This window comes from Primulina huaijiensis, chromosome 7 (genome assembly GCF_012295235.1).
Source record: "Primulina huaijiensis isolate GDHJ02 chromosome 7, ASM1229523v2, whole genome shotgun sequence".
Taxonomy (NCBI): Eukaryota; Viridiplantae; Streptophyta; class Magnoliopsida; order Lamiales; family Gesneriaceae; genus Primulina; species Primulina huaijiensis.
Genome location: NC_133312.1, coordinates 1037444 through 1058762, shown reverse-complemented (window position 1 = coordinate 1058762; position 21319 = coordinate 1037444). Strand labels below are relative to the sequence as shown.

Below are 21319 nucleotides of genomic sequence, written 5' to 3'. Positions count from 1 at the left end.
TGACAAGTGGAAGCTGCGACATACAAGGTGGAAATGAAACGAGTCGAGCACATCTAATGATGTAACGTCCGCAAGCCTTTAACTTGATGTAAGCTGTTCATTTAACTCGGGTGGTTTCTTTTCAGACAGAAAACGATGAATATCGGACAACGAGTAAGCTACGAAATAGATCTTTTCTTGACAAGCAAATTAGTTCATTTCTCTTCAACCTTTTCAAAATGTTTTCTATGCTTGTCTGCGAGCTGGCTTGCCAAAACTATAGCAACAGTCTTTTGAATGCATCTACCAATCGCGACTCAATTACTCTCTTTCTTTGAAACCAACTGCTCCATTGCCAAGCATTGTGTATCTGCTTCAAAATCAAATAATAGATTGTGAAATGCTCAAAGAATTCCTCGCTACGACAAGCCTTTTAATTGCTTAATCGATCATTGTTTGTTTACATTTATGGCAGATCATACATCTGAGATTATAAATTCGCCAATGTATACACCTGAGAGGCGACATTACACTACTCCCGATAGGTCCCAATATCTGTCTAGGTCATTTTCTAGCTGTACCTCCAACCATTTTTCTCAGTATCTGACGCCTCACAAGCTGAGAACTCCCACTCCTACCAGCCCCTTTGCATCTGATAATGATAGGTCTTGGCAAGGGGAGCTTTCATGGCAGTTCAAGCCAACCGGATGGCAGGAAAATCAAAATCTTGGGGCAGCACTTAGTCCATGAACAGCAAGTGCTGCTGCCACTCCATCCAGTGCTCGTAGCAGGATATTCAGGAGATCTGCCAATGACTACTATCTTTCACGTACCTATGGTGGCTTCCAAAGATTCACCAATCCCTACTACAATAGCCCTCACTCGAGCTATGATCAATTGCAATCAGGAAGGTTTGAGCCTCATAATTATGTTGGAACAGATCACAAAAGCCCATTTCTTGAGAGTAATCACTCTTCTGACTTGCGTACCAGTCCCTATAAAAGCACAATCTTGTCAAATGTCAATGAAGTGAGCAATAAAAGTAGTGGCCCTTTGGCTGATAAAGATGAGTTAAGCATGACTGATTATGGCACCACCCCACCAAATAATGATCCAAGATGGTTTTATGTATCACATGCTTACGATGATGAAAATAATGATGATGATCAACAATCAAATTACCAGGAAATGTCAAAGATTCATCATGGTCATGATCATTTTCACAACAGGTTGCCTTATTATAGCCATGGCCATGAAGGGTACTATGATAATGGGTATGATGACTTCGATCAGAAATCAGCAATCGGGGAAGAGAATGATGAAGAAGATGATCCTGTGGCACCAAAATCAGTAGGCCTATTTAGCTTGTTTAGATATTCAACAAAGCTGGACCTCATTCTCATTGTTTTGGGATGCTTAGGAGCATTCATTAATGGAGGATCTCTTCCATGGTATTCCTATCTTTTTGGAAATATTGTCAATGAACTTGCCAGAGGACAAGAAAACGACAGGCATCAGATGATGAGAGATGTGCAGAAGGTATGCACTTGCAAATATTTCAATAGAGTATTCGAACAAAATTTCAGGATGTTGCTTCGAGAATTCAATAAATTTTAAAATCAATCTAAAGAATTCAGGATTAATGATGATTGGAATGTTTAACGGCTTTCAGATATGTCTGCTTATGACTGGATTGGCTGCATTTGTTGTGATGGGAGCTTATTTAGGTCAATAGTACACATTATTTCCTTTCCTTCCCCCCTTAATCATAAATCTCAAGATTCTGCATGTGCATTTCAGTAAATGACACTTTTACTGTGGCAGAGATTACATGCTGGCGAATGGTGGGAGAAAGATCAGCACGCAGAATAAGAACTGAATATCTTCGAGCAATTCTACGCCAGGACATGGAATTTTTTGACACAAAGATCAGTACCGGTGATATCATGCATGGAATTTCAAGTGATGTTGCACAAATACAAGAAGTGATGGCGGAGAAGGTCGATACATGTTATGCTATAGTCCCTTTTCGGTGTTTCCATATTCTTAAAGTTGAAACAAGTCTTAACGTATGATAAATAAATTTGTAAATCAGATGGCGCATTTTGTTCACCATATATTTACCTTCATCTGCGGCTATGTGGTCGGTTTCATGCGATCATGGAAAGTCTCCCTGGCAGTGTTTGCTGTGACCCCACTAACAATGGCTTGTGGCATCACCTACAAGGCAGTATATGGCGGCCTAACCGCAAAAGAAGAGGTATAACGAGCATAGCATAACAAACATCTCGCATCGGATTCACTGAATTCCTGACCAAAATCTTTTCTTTAATAAAGGCGTCTTACAGGAAAGCTGGAAGTATTGCAGAACAAGCCTTAAGTTGTATCAGAACTGTGCTTTCTTTTGTAGCAGAGGATGCTTTGGCAGAAAAGTATTCCAATTTTCTAGAGAGATCAGTGCCACTGGGAGTAAAAATTGGTTTCGCAAAAGGTGCAGGGATCGGGATTATCTATCTTGTTACTTATGCGACATGGGCTTTGGCATTTTGGTATGGCTCGATTTTGGTTGCAAAAGGGCAACTCTCAGGTGGTGCGGCTATTGCATGTTTCTTTGGTGTAAATGTTGGGGGCAGGTAAAAATTCAGCTATTCTTCCACAAGATGCTCAAGATATGAATGTTTTCTCAAGTTCAATAGTCAAGTGTATTTTTTGAATCGAATACAAAAGAAAAAAATCACGATGTTTGAATTTATACTATTGTTATATAAGAAAAGCATTCACGTCACATATGACAGGGGATTGGCTCTGGCACTGTCGTATTTTGCTCAATTTTCACAAGGAACCGTAGCAGCTAGCCGAGTGTTTGAAGTTATCGATCGGATCCCAGACGTTGATCCTTATAGTTCCCATGGATTTAAACCGTCAAATATTTGTGGGAGTATTGAATTTAGAGATGTATCTTTTGCTTACCCTTCTCGTCCAACTATCCAAATTCTACAGTCATTAAACCTAGTAATCCATGCATCAAAGACTCTAGCATTAGTTGGTACCAGTGGAGCTGGAAAATCCACCATTTTAGCTCTCATAGAGAGGTTCTATGATCCAAACCAGGGTAAAATCCTGGTCTTTTTATTTCCTAAATGCTGATATTTGCAACCTCGAGAATCCTAAAAAAACCCCACTAAATCTAACCAGTCGTGATTGAAATTTTCAGGCTTTATTACCTTAGATGGTTATGATCTAAGGACATTGCAAGTGAAATGGTTAAGAAATCAAATAGGTATGGTTGGTCAAGAACCAGTTCTGTTTGCAACAACCATACTTGAGAATGTAATCATGGGGAAGAAAAATGCCACCAAGAAAGAGGCAATTAGAGCCTGTATGGCAGCAAATGCTCATGATTTCATCAGTAACCTTCCACAAGGCTATGATACCAAGGTTAACATCTAATATATATTTAGCTCGTGTCTCATTCATATGTGAAATTTTTCTGTAACTATGCTCAAAACTTGTGTTTGCAGACTGGGGATAGAGGAACACTGCTTTCCGGTGGTCAAAAACAGCGTATAGCACTTGCTCGAGCTATGATAAATGATCCAACGATCCTCCTTTTGTATGAGGCCACGAGTGCCTTAGATCCCGAGGCTGAATTTCTCGTTCAACAGGCTATCGATACGATATCCAGGGGTAGAACAACCATAATTATAGCTCATAGGCTCGCTACTGTAAAAAATGCCGACACTGTTGTGGTACTTGATTGCGGATCAGTTGTTGAGATTGGTGATCATCGTCAGCTCATGGAAAAAGCTGGATTTTATTCTGATCTTGTCAAGTTGTCTTCGGAAGGTGTCCCACAATCTGTTCTTAATCAATTTGATCAGCCCAAGAACTTAGATTCCTCCGCATATGAGAAATATGTGCACAATGAATCAAAAATGCTGAATGTTCATGAAATATCAAAATCCATATACTTGAAATCTGTGCAAAATGAAAATGAAGTAGAAGAAAAAGAAAATCAGTCAAAATTGACGAAATATAACCTTAGAGACATCTGGAACTTGCAGAAACCAGAGCTGACTCTGCTGATAATTGGGATTTTCTTTGCCATGCTTGCAGGTGCAATTCTCTCTGTATTTCCCCTGATTCTGGGGCAAGCTCTAAACGTCTACTTTCTCACCGATGTGCAGAAGTTGAAGAGAGATGCTGGGTACCTATGTTTGGTACTGGTTGGACTAGGATTTGGTTGTATAACCTTTATGACAGGGCAACAAGGTTTTTGTGGTTGGGCTGGAACAAAGCTCACTAAAAGATTAAGAAATATGTTGTTCAAAGCTATACTGAGACAAGAACCAAGTTGGTTTGATTTCGATGAGAATTCAACTGGAATTCTTGACTCAAGACTCGCATTAGATTGTGTTAGCTTTCGGTCAGTTCTTGGTGACCGTTTTTCCGTATTACTAATGGGGTTGAGCTCAGCAGCTGTTGGACTTGGCATCTCATTTTTTCTTGAATGGAGACTAACTTTACTGGCTGCTGCTCTTACACCTCTGACACTTGGAGCTAGCTATTTAAACTTGATCATCAGCATTGGACCAAAATTAGACAACGCCTGTTATGCCAGGGCTAGCAACATAGCTGCAGGAGCAGTGTCAAACATAAGAACTGTAGCCACATTTGGAACACAGGAATGCCTAGTTCAATCCTTCGATAAAGCTTTATCTGAGCCTAACAGAATTTCGGTCAAAAAGTCACAAATTCTTGGATTAATCCTCGGATTTTCTCAAGGTGCCATGTACGGAGCTTATACTTTAACTCTCTATTTTGGTGCCTATCTTGTAAAACAAGGGCAGACAAATTTTGGGGTGGTGTACAAGATTTTCTTGATACTCGTTCTAAGCTCATTTTCTGTCGGACAACTAGCTGGCCTCGCACCAGACACTTCCAAGGCCGCAACTGCAATACCTGCAGTTTTTGGTATCCTTAACCGTAGGCCTGCAATAGGTGGTGATTGCAAGAAAAGCAGGAAGTTTAAAAGCTCCAAGGTGTTTGATATTGAGTTCAAGAAGGTAACATTTGCATATCCAGCTAGGCCGAGTGCTACTGTTTTAAGGGATTTTAGTCTAAAGATAAAAGGTGGGAAGATGGTGGCTCTTCTGGGAGGAAGTGGATCAGGAAAATCAACGGTTTTATGGATGATACAGAGATTTTATGATCCAATAAGTGGGAAAATTTTGATGGGAGATTTTGATTTGAGGGAGCTTAATTTGAAGTGGTTGAGAAGGCAGATAGCTTTAGTGATCAGGAGCCGGCACTTTTTGCTGGTAGTATAGGAGAGAACATTGCATTTGCAAATCCAAATGCTTCATGGGTTGAGATTGAGGCAGCTGCAAAAGAAGCTTATATACACAATTTCATATGTAGCCTTCCTAAAGGATATGAAACAGAGGTAAGTATGATACTTGCATTAGAGCTCTCTTTGAGCCCACATACAATTTAGAGGGTGCCGAAGTTTTCTTGATTGATAGGCTGCAAGTTCGATAAGGGGCACACTGAGAAAACTTGAAATATGAGATGTTCTATGACACATTTCCTATAAACTAATTAGATTCTTCTCATTTTGCTATAGGTTGGTGAGAATGGAGTACAGCTATCAGGTGGACAAAAGCAGAGGATAGCAATAGCAAGGTTTATACTCAAGAAAGCAAAAGTACTGCTACTAGATGAAGCAAGCAGTGCTTTGGACTTGGAATCAGAAAAACAGGTCCAAAACGCACTTAGAAGGGCGTCGCAAGCTGCCACCACCATTGTGGTCGCCCACCGTCTGTCGACTATCAGAGACGCTGATTTCATTGCTGTCATGAGAGATGGTGTGGTGGCTGAATATGGAGATCATGACACGCTAATAGCCGCACAACTAGGTGGCATATATTCTAATATGGTTCGAGTGGAAGCGGAAGCATTGGCATTTTCTTGATCACTTTGCCAACCTAGTCGAAGCAATCAATATGAGACATTAGTTTGACACCAAACAAGTAGGGAAAGAACTGATTAAGGTCCCCTACTAACTCATAAGTGAATCAAGTTGAATAGAGATTCTAATTTGTTCTCATTTTAGATCATGTTTCGATCTCTTTACAAATAATGCTTCCACGAAAACTCATCCAAGTCTTGTTATATCCATGAAATAGTAGCAATATAAAATGGTCATTCGATAAGAATCGTCAAAAACTTAAATATACTGAAGAAAATTATACTAACTTGGAATCTCCATCGCTTAACGCATTGCATGCCCAGCAGTTTGATTCTGCCCATAAAGTTTGATTGATGTTACAATGAAATCCACAAGATTCTTGGCCGCCGTCTAGTCATTACATTGTGCATAAAAAGGTAATTGTAATTATTTATTTAAGTATTAAATAAGACGATAACATTAAACTTGAGAGATGCTTTTGGACAATTCGTTTTTCAATGGATTTTTCCAAATTAATTATTACAACCTGGGGCTAATTCCAACATGACAGTATATGAAAATTCTAAAATATATAAAATCTTCTAAAACATTAATAGATTAATATATTTTATTTTTAAAAAATCAAATATATTTAACTTCGATGTTAAAATAACTCAAACACATGTCATATCTGCAAGGACTTTGATGTCTGATTTTTAGAAACACGAGATTTAAAACAATATCAATTTTACATAAGGTTTTTTCGTCTTTTTAAAATTTTTATATTAAAGGGCCTTTGTTACAAATTGCCCCAAGGGGAAAACATAGGATGAAGAGTTATATAAGATAAAATATATTATAATTCTTTAAATGTTGAGTAGGAAATAGAATAATATTTAATAAATAATAGTACATTTATTTAATTGATTAAATTTGATATAATTTTATTTTTTTCAATAATTAATGTATATGAAGAAAACTGACAAATGAAAATAATGTCACAATTTTCAATTGATATGAGATAAATAATCATTACATAAAATGCAATAAAACAAGTTATGGTATTAGAACATCCAATCCACAGCCTAAAAGTATCAAACATTCACATTAGTTCAATAAAGGTTACGTTTTTCAAATTAAAGTGGTACCATAACCAACGAGTAGCACAACTGTGAAACAAATTTCATATCCATTGCAAATATTCAAGCACCGCTGAAGTAGCTATCCATAAGAAAAGAAAAAAACGTGGTCATTGCAGTTCCAGACTAAACAAAACCAACACATTATTTCACCCATTATACAAAACACTGGAAGAATCAACGGAATCCCAGTGACAGACACAACAGGTTAGGAGAACCATTTTTTGTAGAAATTACGAGTGGAGTGAAAAAAGCAAATAGATGATACTAACATGTATCATACGCCACAAAAACAAAAGGAGTCATCGTATTCCCTCAAAGAAGACACTAGTCATTCCTACACTGTTACACGGGACATCTGAAAAGTCAAACAGATGATACAATTAAGCTATCATTGCTCATTCGCAAAGGGGAAAAAAAAAGAAGCCATGATATTCCTCAAACAAGACACTAATCATTCCCACACGAAAACATAAAAGCATACATCAAAGTATACAAATACAAGAAACAAGCATACATACGTCTGGCGTTGGGAATCCACCCCAAAACAAAAATATAACAAAACATCCTAAAAAGTTAGAAACTCTAACATGCGGAGGCACACAGTGTGTATGTCCAAATATCAAATCTTGATTAAATTACTGGTAGTACATGAGCTGCTGTGCAGCAGCCACGTTCCCAAAACCCCCATCGTAAATGGCTTGGCTCGCACCAGCACCCATACCCATTGACGCTTGTTTCAGAGGGTGTTGGCCTTGGGGGTGCATGAGGGCATGAACGCCGCCCATCTTGCTCATAGCAAGTTGTCGTTCATAAGCTAGAAAATCTGCTGCAGAAAGGCCTGGTAGGAGTGCAGGGGCAGGTGGTGGGAGCGGGTTTGAGCTTGTTCCAGGTGGAGTTGGTTTGTTACCCCACGAGCACTGCAGAAGAATTGAACAGAACTTAAGAACACTAGGGTCAAGGTTGAAAATAGAATCATAGACAGACACCCATCTCACACACTTAAGAGTGATCAAATTGAGAAACACGGATCTGCTTCTATATGTGTGTGTACTCAACACCTTTGGTTCAGTCTTTAAACTTTGAAAATAAAATGATTGGACAAAAAAACAAGGGAAAACAGGCCCAAACAAAGGAGAAGGATGGAAGTGCAGATTTCTTTGAGGAAACAAGTTATTTCAACTTTAAATGCAGTTTACTGGGTATTTACTCTGAATTTTTTCAAGATTTAGGGGGAAAAAGAGAACGAGGATTTTTCATAATGTAACTCTTGCAAAGATGCTCTTCATTTATGTAGTTTTTAATTTTGTTGATATGGCTGCCAAAAATCATTGTGCATCATCTTGTACTGGCTCACTAATGCAATTCACTACACCGTGAAAGCCTGAACCGTGTCTCAGCAGTAATGAGATGCATAAAATTTTCAGCTGTACATGTCTTTTGTTCGAATTAAATAAGCTGGTCGAAAACAAAAATGTAAAACAGACCTTAATTTGCTTCCCACAGAGAAATGACTGAGTATTTCCAATTGAAATAGCCATTGCGGCCTCTGCATGGGTGCTATACCTCACAAAACCAAATCCCTTATCACGCTGGACTCGAACTTCCTCAATTGATCCAGCACCAAGGGCATGGAAATGGCGATGAAGGTCAACCTGGGTTACCTGGCAGAATAAAAGTACAGAATGTTTTTGCATTTCATTGAGTATAAACTACAAAAGAACATTTAAGTATAAACTACAAAAAAATTATGGTTGCTATAACATTATAAAGAATAGAAAAGGTTCACTTTCATATCCAAGTAACTTCTATGATTTATAGTGCACCACTGAGGTATTGCATATTGTCTAACAAGTGATAGGAAAATAACTAGATTTAATATTTTAATGAACTTTTAAGTAAAGAAACACTGTTTACCACTTCCTTTTTCCACTTGGTCCAAATATTCCAGAACCAAAACCAATACACACTACTGAGGGAAAAAAAATAGATAAGCACCCACAGAAACCTATTTATGTTTTATTGTTTCAAAGTTAAATGTATGAATGGTAGGGGGAGAATATGAGGCATTGAAGAGCTTCTTACCTCCGGAGCAAGATTGCCAACGTATACAGTTGTATACTGAGGATTATTCTCAGGAGCCTCACTACTAGCAAGCTCTTTGACATCGTCTGTAAAAGCAAATGATGATATTAAATTCATATGAAACCAAAAAGGAAAATCACAATAACCACGAATAGCAAAAATCTTGGCATGCTGTGGACGATAAGATCTTCATTTAGATGACAATAACCACCATTCTTCATCAAACCAACCACTAACCTGAGGAGCCATTTGTCAACTCCACAACACTTTTTGCATCGGAACTCTGCTTGTCATCACTGGTACCAGCACCTTTTGTAGCCCAGTTGCAACGTATCTGCCGACTGCCAAGCCATTTTCCTGAGATGTCACATAGAGGAGCACCTAGTAAATCACTTGAACCAAATCATTAAGAGAAACGAAATCAAACTATTCTCACCAGTTAGATCATTAATTGCGCCTTGGGCCTCCTGAATGAAAATAAAAGGATTTAATTAATCTAAAGGATGTTCTGATTAAAAACACAATTCAGATTCAAGCGATGAATACATACCAGCTGGTTGCGGAAAGACACAAATCCAAACCCCCTGGAACGCCCCGTTTTTTGATCCCACATAACCCTTGCATCACTAAGACCAACATTGTAATCAAAATCAACTAAAACTAAATCACATATCCAATATCTGGCAACACCTAAATGACTACTTCTGTGCATACAAAGGAAAAAATGAGAAAATATAATTACTAAGGTACTCCGATTTTGTAAGGAACCCAAAAAAATTTAAATCACTTGCGTATATACAGGAGTGTGGTCAAGAGAGGATTCTTACGAACAACTTGGGTAAACGGAAAAGCATGCGAACAACATGGCATCTGTAACCTCTGGGCTAAGATCGCCAACAAAAATGTTGAAATGGCCTAAACAAATGATACTGTTGGCATGAGACAAAAATTACTAGAAATTGATTTTACACTAAACTATTTAAACATCACAAGCATAGTGCATTAATTGGTAGACCCACCTGATGTGTCCTCCCTCTGGCCACTAGCATAAGCCCAGTTAACTTTGATAGGCTGCCCAAAACTGAAATGAAGAAAATGACTTTATTCTAAATTACAGGAGAATATAAAGTCACACATTTAATGTTTCTGACTTACAGATGCCTTCCGTTGAGGTTCATTATTGCAATTGCAGCAGATCTACGATCAAAGTAATGAATAAATCCATAGGACGACTGAACAAAGCAAAAAAGAAAAAGAAGACGAACATCAACGTCATCTTAAGAGAAAAAAAATTCCATATCGGTACGTGCGACAATATTAGCAGGAGAGAGAATACAAGACAACAATTGTACCTTGTCTTTTCTGATTAGCTTACAACCTTCCACAGGACCAGTACTAGCAAAAACTTCTTGAAGAAGCGGCTCAGTAACCTGTGTGTGGATATTTCCAACATACCTGCATTTTCTCAAGAAATAAAAAACCTAGAAGTAAAAAAAGAAAACAAAACAAAGAAAAATATTTGGATTTATGAGAATCTCTTCCAGGCATTAACAAAGAATAAGTCAATAAACGAATAAAAAACTACAAAGATTCAAAGTCATACTTAAACCTTACATTTCTTCAAATTCACAGACTCATAAAATACCAAAAAACTGGGTACTAAAAAAAATTAACATTGACTAAGCATTCCGCAGAAACAAAAACTGAAAAATATATCTTAACAACACTCACACACTGCGGCAAGTACTTGGATCAAACCCAGGAGGCAAATTTCCACTTGGGATTGGTTCAATCTGCAAAAATGAATAAATGGGGAAAAAAAGATTTAAAGATAAAGGGAAAAAAAATCTTAACAAGGGTGCCGCCAAATCCACCATCCAACCCAAGGGGAAAAACTAGAAAAGAATATACATAACGTACATGTTGGAATGCCCCTACTGGAAGGGGAAAATATGTATGTACAATATAACAATATACACTTCAGGCTGTCATGTTATATTATTTAAAATCTAATTCCGTTGGACTTAACAATGAAAAAACACTTTCCCTGCAAGCTTCTAAGTTCTAATAAAGGTACAGAATACAACACAGTTCAGGCCGTATAACTCTACAAGTCTACTGTCGTTAAATGGGGATACTCTGAATCTCTGATGCAGCACTAATATGTCCGAACAAAAGTAAAATCAACTAAAACATGGCGTATAAAATGAACAATCCAATATTAACAGTCACCAATTGGATTTCTCAGAAAATAACCAAAATGGTTTCATACAATAAATGCTGCTTAAGGACTTTTTCACTAAAGATAGATAAGCAAAGAAGGAACGACAAAGAATTCATTTAGATGAAAACCAAAACCTTCCATGACAAAATGACTCTTCGCGAGATAAAAGGACGGGACACTTCGTGAGACCTCTTGATAAAACATTATCTGCAGAATAAAAGCAAGCAGCCAAACAAGAACTCGACTGCAACTCGACAAACTAGAGGAGATGTGGGAAGCCCCAAACACACAGAAAGCAAACAGTATGAATGGACCTTCGAAAACGGAACATAGTCGCACAACACCTACTCGCTAAAATTTGCAGAAAGGACTGAACAATTAATAGCACCGGACAAATCGCAAAAGCGTAACAAAAGAGAGAGAGAGAGAACGAAAATTATCGCGATCACAAAAACCAAACAGTCATAGACTCACTCCAACTAAGAAATTATAACAAATCCGAGTCTCGGAAAAAAACCTGAGGAGCGGCTAAGAGACCAGGGTGATACAGAGACTGCTGTTGAAGGAGAGCTTGCTGCATCAAAGCCTGTTGCTGTTGCTGCTTCAGCCTTTGATTCTGCATCTCTGTCAGATTTCAAATGAAATGGTTGCGAACCAATCGATTATACAATTTCTCAAGAGCTCGACGATGGGTAGGGTTTGTGGGGAGGAAAAGGGGTAAATGCCTCGAACGACAAAGAAAAACGAAAAAAAGAAATAGAAAAGAAAAAAAAAAGCAGAAAATTAGAGGCGACACTTAAAAAGGGGAAATGTAAGTGGAGTTTTGCATATTTATAGCACGAGATTTTACCCGTCCCAACGTCACGCGGTAAGAAGCGGGATTCATTCTCCATTATGTATTATTATTAAATACACCAAAACTTATTTCACGATTAATTTTGTGACATAGATATTTAATCTAATTCGATTCATAAAAAATCATGATAAATAAGAATTAAGTTGATCGTCTCATTAAAAAATATTTGTAAGACCGTCTCATGAGTTATTTACTCTTTTAACTAAGGACCGGGTTTAAGAACTCGATCTAATTAAGAAATTTTTTTCATTTATAATGAACTGATAACGATAAAAATAGTTATATTGATAACGGTAATTCGTAAATTGTTATTAATATTTTACTTAATACTACTATTACTTAAAATGCTAGTGTTATATAAAAAAATTTAAAAATAATGTTGTTAACATTATTAGTATTGAATTAATACATTTTATAACTGATATCATAGTAATTGTTCAAATAATTCTCGGATATGAATATATGATTCAAGCAATCAATGTAGAATAATTTCATAAAAGTAATAAAATTGTTCAAATATTAATAATTTTTATAAAAAAATTATATTATGTGTATTAATAATTTTTTTAGGGGTGCGGGGATATGTATGTATACATATACATATATATACACATATATAGTTTTGATATGTTGTGTACTCATCATTGCATACTTATGAGAGCACAGATGAGGTGACATTCACCTATTAGATGTGCAATTTTTTTATGTTTCAACACATCCAACAAGTAAATGTCACATAATCGATGCTTCGATACTCACATCTTATAATTTTAAGTTTCGAGGCCATCAGCCCAGCTCATACTTAGATATATTCGAGTTCGAGTTGAAACATTAAAATTTTAATATTTTTCGCTCATATTCAATTCGAATCAAGATTCGAGTTCGACTCGAATTATTCAAATATGTTCAAAAACTACTCGAAATAAAGGTTCCAAATATATATTAATATTATATCAATAAAAATATTAAGTTCACAAACATTTGATAACTATCGAACAGAATAATTTGTTATCGAATTCGCTTCGAATTCAATAAATTTTGAATATGAACCAAATATTTAATCGGCTCAAAAAACTCATTGGCTAGCTTGATTTGTCTTACACCCACACTTTCATTTACCATTTCTCAAATTTTATGAAGTAAAATATTAAGATTTTCTTTACAATAAGCGATTTTAAAATTATGTCTCAAATATGTTTATATGATGTAATATCAATATTTTGGATTGTTGTTAAATTTACTCAACATCAATAATTGAAAGAGTATTCTCATTTTCTTTCCACAAAAAAAAAAAACAAAAATTGAAAGAGTAATAATTTCATCAATTTTCTTTTAAAAAAATTAATTTCATAAATCGATATTATAAATTTTAAAAATAAAAATAAAAAAGTATCCCTGAAACCTAAACAGAATAATAAAATAAGCGAATGTAAACCCTAACTGGTAGTTGTGATCAAGAGTACATGATCAAATGATGATTAATTACCAGATAACAATATATAACAATCCATACTCGGAACGCCAAATAAAGGCTATAATTTGAGGTCCAGGAGTTCATCTCCTTTGGATGAAGAAGAGGCTGCATGTTCTTGATCTTGGTATGGCCCTCTCGCAGAAGCTCTGTTCCACCAATGTCAAGAATGAAAAATAAAAATTTAGAAAATTAATTTTTGTTTCCTCATAATTCACCAACAAAATCAGTCATTAATAGAAAAACAATTGAATGAAATCTACAGCACAAAAAGGTCCATTAATTTCCAAGTTTCTACCCTTTACAAGGCTTCATGCTAACGAAATCGGTTTGTTTCTACCATGCTCTCTTGATTTATTTTTTCGGTATAGGTCCTCGTCCTGGAGCCAAATCGAACCACGGACAACCTGTTCGGAATCGATCTAGATAGGCTCGAGACTTGCATACCTATTTTCAAACTCAAAACCTTATTCAAAGCAACTCATCTCTTTCAAATATTGACTGATATGCTTTGTGTTTATACCAATAAATTAAGCATCTCAACAAAGTTAAAATACATCAGAGGGAGGGATACCTTTCTTTCCTCTTCTCAAGGAACCGATGAACTGAAGATCTCCTAGCAATTGGCAAATCTGATTACACAAAAACCACACTGTTTTAGACTTATATCTTGTATCAAGCTTTATGATTTTTTTTTTTCCGAAAAAACTAATATTAACTAAATAGTCCTGTAATTTGATTACCAGATCCATTAATTTCAGGCTGCGGAGAAATGCACACTACGGTCCCAGAGCTCAACCCCATGTGACCACTCCCCGTGTTCGGTACGTCCTTAGAGGTGTTGAACGAGATGCCAACAGCTTTTTGGTGACCAATAACTTCTGATCTTGTTTTGTCCTTACAGCTGTTCGACGATATGAAGCTAGCCGTGGTTTGGAAACTGGGTACCGGTGGAAGTCCGTCTCGTGAGAAAGGTGTTGTAGCCGCTACAGCGCTGGGGCTTGGGTTTTGATGCAAGATGTTTGAAACAAGGCCACCGGAGATGCGGGGGCTGCCTTTGCTGGCAAATTTTACTAGCTCTTTTGCTTTGTCCGCTGGACAACTATCGAATACCAGGACCCGGCCGCCGTAAAATATGGTCAGCTGAGCAGTCTCGGGTTCAATCTTTTTTGCATCTTTGCTGGAAACAATAATGAAAATAAATATAACTCTGTTGATGATCGACGACCACAGATTATAAAAAGCTAATTTAGAAGATTATGAGTGCCAAAGGGAGATTCTTGATTCTTCAAGTAGGAAAAATGAACCTTTTGGTGTATTTCTCTGGTGTATCTTCGAGCAAATTGACGGAGCAATCAGGCCTGGTGGGACGAGGGAACGAATCCGTGGAAGGTCGTGCTGGTTTATCCATATTGGTCAGTAAATTAACAGTTGAAGAAGCTGATGCAGCATGAGCAGATCCGGATTTCACTGTCGATTAACAAGTATAAAAATGACTTGTAAAACAAAAAAAAAATGAGCGAAAAAGGTAACATATTCAGAATCATAACTCGAAAGTAGAAAATTTGCAAAGTTAATACAAGCTTTTAAAGTCTTCCATATCCTGCCGGCTGCAGAACTTATTATGCTGAATTCCCAGAATAATTACAGGTTATTAATTCCCTCACAGATCTCAATATATATAGTACTCAGATTAAATTTAACAGTTCTAAAGTCTAAAACAGAAATAGCAGATATGAAAGGAAATAATTACACGATGAAAATAAAACATAGAAATCTTACTTATAGATTCGAGGCTTTCGATTTTCCCATCAATCTCAAGATTGAAATCTCTGAGGCTACCTTTCTTCTTGATATACCGACTCAAAAGGTTGCAAGTATGCATAAAACTCGACCTTTCCTGCGCCTTTCCGGGCCTCCGTCCGTCTGAGAACTGCTGTAATCCCGACATATCCACCTATAGAAAACAGCCCTCGATTTGTTCAGCCCAGATCTTCAAATTTCCACCACGAATTTTTCAATCTATATTCTTGAACACACTTTCCTTTTCTTGAACCTAAACTGAAATACATAAAACTCAAACTAATTGGCCCAAAAAGTTGGGGCGGCGAGATGAATCCGCATGTCTGGTAAATTAATAGCGAACAATAATCAAAATCTAGAGCTCTGAAATCGGATCAACTAACGTGAGGTGAGATACAATAACTGTTGAGGTGATAATAATTTTTCTAGAGCAAACGTATTAACGAGAGATTTAGCACGTGATAATTGCCTTTTGAGAAGAAGCAAAGGCAGAGATAAGGAAGTGGTGGGACCCAAAGAAAGAAAAAATAAGTAAATGGATGTAAGAAACACGAGTTTTTTTATATTCTGATTGTTTATTTTTCAGAGATGCTTAGTTTGGAGCGTATCGAATTATTGGGTTTGGCACGCATGTTTTTCAAATGCTTTCATTTTTGTACCTACGATAACATATATTTTTCAGCCCTCCGATTCTTTTCCCAGCATGTAATTCAGGGAAAAAAACTGTATTTTCCGTGATTTTAATCAAATTCATTTTTTTGGGTTGATGTGGCGTTGCACATGTCAATAAATCAGTATCACATCAAAATCACATTGCTGTCACATAAAAAATATTAAAATTACTATATATATGGGTTGATGTGGTGTTCCACATGTCAATAAGTGAGAATCACATCAACGTCATATTGCTGTCACGTAAGAAAAAAAGATTAAAATTATTATATATATATATATATATATAACAGGTTAAAACTGACAACATAGAAACCAAAATCACAAATTGATAAATATACAAAAATACATTTTATTCCTATAACTCAATAAAAAAATCGAAGCAAATCAAACTAGAAAACATTAAGCATCACGAGTCGATCTGGACCAATAAGCATCACTACAGCAAGTGAAGTAATATTTTTAAGGTATTAATATATATAGAACACATTAAAAACAAATTGTTAAATATCCTCGACTCGAGCAGAAATGCGATGTGTCTAGAAACTCGGGATCGTAAATAGATTCGGATACCTTTTTTATAGCGTCTTTCATGAAAGTTTCGATTGGACACTCAAATACATAGATGCCCCCAAGGCAATATATACTTCATGACGTCGAGTTCCAAAAATCAAAGAGAAGTGAAATGAAAGAGAGAGACGAACGTGAATGTTCCTTTACTACATGGCTTTTTGGAGTCCTTGTCTTGCTGGATGCATAGTTTCTAAAAAGCGATTGATTACTCCGGTCCGAAGAAGGTGAAGAAATAAGACTTTGAAGAAGGAAGTTGATGCCTAGGACGAGGTTGTGCCTGATTCTATGCTTGAAGCCTAAGCTAGAAGAGCACTTAGGAAACAACACAACGACCAGACGACCCCACACTGTAGAGACGTCAGATATTTTTGGTGAAGTAACGAGACAATCCTGTATTTCTCAGAATTTAGGACCTAACTATGTTCGTCACATTATCTGATAGGTAAGATTTAGTGTCACTACAAAAAAAAAAACATTTACTTATGGTTTTAAAACAATCGTCGCAAAAATTTGCGACGGAACCGTCGCTATTAAAACCGTCGCTAATTAGCGACAGTTTTAATTTAACCATTGCCAAATTAGCAATGGTTAAATAACCGTCGCTAAATCGACGATGGGTTTAAAACCCGTCGCTAATAGCGATGGATTTGACGATTTATTCAAATCTGTCGCCAACAGCGAATGTTTTTTATTAAACCGTCGTAAATTGCCTATAAATACGCCTCCCCGATTCATTTCTTCGCACAGCTTCATATCTTTGGTCCCTTTTTCTCATTTGGACGATTTTAATTTCGTTTTGGATAAATTTTTTACAAATTTAAAAATATTAATTAATTTATATGACTTGAAGAGATTATTTAAAAATATTTGCAAATAATTATAAAAATAAATATTTTTTATTAAATTCTAAAACTAATTTTTTTTAAAAAAATAATATAATTAGCGACAGTTTGTAAATATCCGTCGCTAAATTAGCGACGGTTTCGCGACGGTTTTAAACGTAGCGACGCCGACTTTACCGACTGTATCAATTTCCGTCGCTAAAACCATATTTTTTTTTTGTAGTGTGTAGTTTTTTTATAGGTTAATATACTTATATTTTAAAGGATATTTTTCAAAATAAATTATTGAATTATTGATATTTTCGGAAAAAAAATTTAGAGAAGATGAGTTTTATGATAAATATTTTCTAATAATCTATTTGTTGTTGGAAATGGGTTTTGATGTTATTAATCTTAAAAAAAATAATGGAGTGTTATTCGTCCGATAAAAATTAAAATTGACTTGAAAATTAGAATCTACGTTTCGAGTATATAAATTTAAAATATTAATTTGTTCAAAACCAATTTTGGTAAATGAGAAATTAATTATTTAAAATTAGTAATTAAATATATTTAATATATGTAGGAAATGAGAGAGAACTTGTTCTCACATTGAAAGCTTATAGCATATGCTTTCATTTCTTCTTTATTTATCATTTTGTTTGTTGGGTATTTTTTTAATTCAAGTCAAACCATGACAAAGCCAATCTGGGGTGAGGGAGATGCAACGCACCAATCGGACCCGAGTTTGTGCCCAAGGACAAATCGCGCTCGGGGTCGCGCATTGTAAGGCCCGAAATTATATCATTTTAATCCGAGATTATTTAATTTATGAATTTTTGGAATGATGAATTAGATTCCACGGTTTTGTTAATTAAGTAGGATTGAAATTGAATTAAAAGATTGAGCGGGGGCCGATTTGCAAATAGTGAAAAGTTGAGGGACTAAAGTGCAATTATGGAAAGTTGAGTGTGACACTTGTCACATCATGCATATAAAACGTTAAAATGCTTCATTTCCTTCAAATCTTCAGCAAGAAACCGAGAGTGTCCGAGAAAGAAATCCTCAAGCTTCCTCAATTTTTAGATTTTTGCTTGTACGAGCTCTAGCTATCAGAAATTAAATCCGGACACGGTACCGTACTCCTCTCGACACGAGCTACAATTGGACGTAAGTTTCATTGAGTTTTATTATCATTTGAAATTATGATATTGATGGAATCGAATATAATACATATATGATGCTCTTGATATACGAGACACCGTAGAATCGAAGTCAGCTCAGAAAACGGATTGATTATGGAATTATTATGATTTTCTGATTATATTGGAGAATTGAATAGATTTGAGTTATGGGTTGGTTACAAAATGTAATGGATATGGGTTCTGATTTGTAATTGATATCTGGTGATATTGTATTGACAGGGATATCGGGATTGTGCCGTTATGCCGTTGATTTGAATTAATTCAGATTAATCAGATTCAGTGTTGATTTGAGAATGAAATATTGATGTTATGATTCTCGATATATCGTTTCAGATTTACAGAGACAGTCTTGAGTTCAGAACTGATATTGTTTCAGACCGAGACTACGAACGAAAGGTATAAGTCAATGTGGTATTGTGAGATCGACTTGAGTAGGACATACTTGAGTTTCCCTAAATCACATACTGATTGTTATTAGATGCCTTGATTTGAATTGATATGCTTGTTTCTATTGATTTATAGGAAGCATGTTATAGGCGAGTATTAGACGAGTAATCTTGTGACAGAAGTGCCGGATAGTGATGGAATCGTCGTTGGCACATTGCACTCTGTTACGGGATAGTGTAGTAGCGAAAGTGCTAAGGTCTGTGACGGATAGGTCAAGACACTGGATGTTTGGTTATATCGATGTTGATTAGAATTGGAGTTTCTTTTATCACGGATATTCGATATGGAATGCCATCATCTGGAAACCGGGATCCCTAGACTAGGATTGAGTATAGTCTGATACGTGGAGTCACGAGTTTATTTACAGTTTTATATGGATTCATGTTTCAGATTTGACATTTATTTCTGATATTTACTTCATGCTTTTATATTGATTCTATTATCGCATGTTCGTTGATTTATACTGGGATTATATTCTCACCGGAGTTATCCGGCTGTTGTCTTGTTTGTATGTGTATATGACAACAGGTGGGACAGGATCAGGGTCGAGGAGATGAGGAGAGAGATCGTGATAGAGTGGAGATTACGGACTTTGGTGTATATAGGGTTTTGACACTTGACATTAGTTGTTGAACCTTAGTTTGAGATGTTTGTATGTTATATCAGATTTGTACTTTTATACTGATATGTATAGGAGTTTGATTCCATTACGTTCCGCAATTAAAGAAAAAAAAAATTTATGACCCTGATTACTGGATTAGTAAATTGATCCTAATGACGATTAAGAATTGATTAGCTTCCGGGTCCCCACAACAGGTGGTATCAGAGCTGTAGGTTCCTTAGACTGAGATAGAAGCTAGTGATCGGGGTGGAATGTGTTTTCTTTCCTGTTTTTGATTGCTAGCATGATTCATTGCCTTAATACATGTTTACCTGAATTATCTGATAGAAATCAGAACCGATTCTTGATCCGAGGTAAGATGATCAGAAAGGGACTGAGACATATTTATTATGTGATCTCTAACCATTGTGATAATCAGGTATGCCTCCTCGAAGAATCCCAGAACAGGGCAGTACCTCTGCAAATCCGATGGATGTGACCGCAACACCAATGGAAACCTTGCTGAATACAATTTCATTCTTCGTATCTGAAAGTTCGAAAATATATTTTGTTCGTTTGTTTTTTTTTTTTTTTGACCAGTTCGTTTGGTTTTCTAATTTGGAGTGTTTCTGTTAAAAAAATTTATATACTTTGAGATAATTATCATTCTCCATCATCACCGTATGTTATCTAAATTTGTCCATCTCTAATCTCGATTTATATCTAACACAAACATTTGTCATTAAAACTTTTGAACGGAGTTTTTTTATTATTATTATTAAGAGTTTTTTTTTTATTATTATTAATATTAACACTACCTGAAGTTGATATTTTATGCCACAATCGCAAAATATAATGGATAACAAAAGACGGGGATGAAATCGAATGCGGTGTTGGGCGGAGAGGAGTGCTGACTTTTCTTTCCAGCAGCTTCTTGAAATTAATTATTTTTTATTATTTTTTAATTAAAGAACTTTCGAATGTCTAATAAATAAATAAATAAATAAATAAAAATATATATATATATATATTTTGATCCAAACATTTAAAATGTAAATAATAATACATGTGTGAATAAAGCATTGATAACAACACTAATTTACGGTTTTACCTGCCGACAGCCCAATTCTTGAGAGAAAAGTCAAATAAGCTTGCTAAGTTACGTGCATATTTAATATTAGAAATTTGGTATTAAATAAATATTTAAATGTGTATTGATTATATTTTATTAAATAATGCATTTAAAAATAAAACCCACGTGGAAAATTCATTATTATTTATGAAGAAGGCGTCGGCCGACTTGCACACGATTTTGGGAAACCTGTGGTGCGGACTGGGGGTGGTATTCTATGGAGCACCTTGTTTTTTTATTTTTAATTCTTTATATATAATTTTTATATGATATACACGTATCATGTTCATCTTTATATATTCAATATATGAACGTCAATTCATTGATCAACACGACTGATGTATAACATAATAGCAATATA

At 35.8% G+C, this 21319-nt stretch overlaps 2 protein-coding genes, 1 long non-coding RNA gene and 1 pseudogene across 4 annotated transcripts; 2 read left to right on the top strand and 2 right to left on the bottom strand.

Moving 5' to 3' along the window:
- Positions 1–447: 447 nt before the first annotated feature.
- On the top strand, positions 448–6343 carry LOC140980850 (ABC transporter B family member 19-like; annotated as a pseudogene).
- A 1102-nt stretch (positions 6344–7445) lies between these two features.
- Positions 7446–12183, bottom strand: LOC140980876 (oligouridylate-binding protein 1C-like). Its single transcript, XM_073446959.1, has 12 exons — positions 11895–12183; positions 10885–10946; positions 10506–10608; positions 10309–10385; positions 10173–10234; positions 9981–10068; positions 9704–9779; positions 9590–9620; positions 9391–9510; positions 9154–9239; positions 8556–8732; positions 7446–7988 (listed from the first exon to the last, which is right to left on the bottom strand). Exons 1-12 carry the CDS (start codon positions 11997–11999, stop codon positions 7707–7709), a joined length of 1269 nt encoding a protein of 422 aa, XP_073303060.1. The 5' UTR covers positions 12000–12183; the 3' UTR covers positions 7446–7706.
- A 1512-nt stretch (positions 12184–13695) lies between these two features.
- Positions 13696–15993, bottom strand: LOC140981525 (jasmonate ZIM domain-containing protein 1-like). Of its 2 annotated transcripts, none has more exons than XM_073447947.1 (5): positions 15487–15991; positions 15012–15174; positions 14448–14884; positions 14279–14336; positions 13696–13853 (listed from the first exon to the last, which is right to left on the bottom strand). In XM_073447947.1, the coding sequence occupies exons 1-5, from the start codon at positions 15653–15655 to the stop codon at positions 13766–13768; spliced, it is 915 nt and encodes a 304-aa protein (XP_073304048.1). In that variant the 5' UTR covers positions 15656–15991; the 3' UTR covers positions 13696–13765. The 2 variants fall into 2 exon arrangements, with proteins under 2 accessions (XP_073304048.1, XP_073304049.1); XM_073447948.1 differs by having other exon boundaries at positions 13754–14170; positions 15487–15993.
- A 2621-nt stretch (positions 15994–18614) lies between these two features.
- LOC140980715 (uncharacterized) lies at positions 18615–20414 on the top strand. Its single transcript, XR_012175994.1, has 3 exons — positions 18615–18743; positions 18998–19174; positions 20266–20414. It is a non-coding gene; the product is annotated as an uncharacterized lncRNA (long non-coding RNA).
- The last annotated feature ends 905 nt before the right edge of the window (positions 20415–21319 follow it).

What these genes read in the sequence shown, in the direction of transcription:
- LOC140980876 (XM_073446959.1), bottom strand. Translation starts at nt 11,999, where the DNA reads ATGCAGAATCAAAGGCTGAAGCAGCAACAGCAACAGGCTTTGATGCAG. An exon ending in CCAGAGGGAGGACACATCAG is followed by an intron (nt 10,069 to 10,172) that starts GTGGGTCTACCA and finishes TCATTTGTTTAG; the next exon opens with GCCATTTCAACATTTTTGTT. An exon ending in TCTGTGGGAAGCAAATTAAG is followed by an intron (nt 7,989 to 8,555) that starts GTCTGTTTTACA and finishes ATTCTTCTGCAG; the next exon opens with TGCTCGTGGGGTAACAAACC.
- LOC140981525 (XM_073447947.1), bottom strand. Translation starts at nt 15,655, where the DNA reads ATGTCGGGATTACAGCAGTTCTCAGACGGACGGAGGCCCGGAAAGGCG. An exon ending in GCCTGAAATTAATGGATCTG is followed by an intron (nt 14,337 to 14,447) that starts GTAATCAAATTA and finishes TTGTGTAATCAG; the next exon opens with ATTTGCCAATTGCTAGGAGA. An exon ending in CTTGAGAAGAGGAAAGAAAG is followed by an intron (nt 13,854 to 14,278) that starts GTATCCCTCCCT and finishes TTGGTGGAACAG; the next exon opens with AGCTTCTGCGAGAGGGCCAT.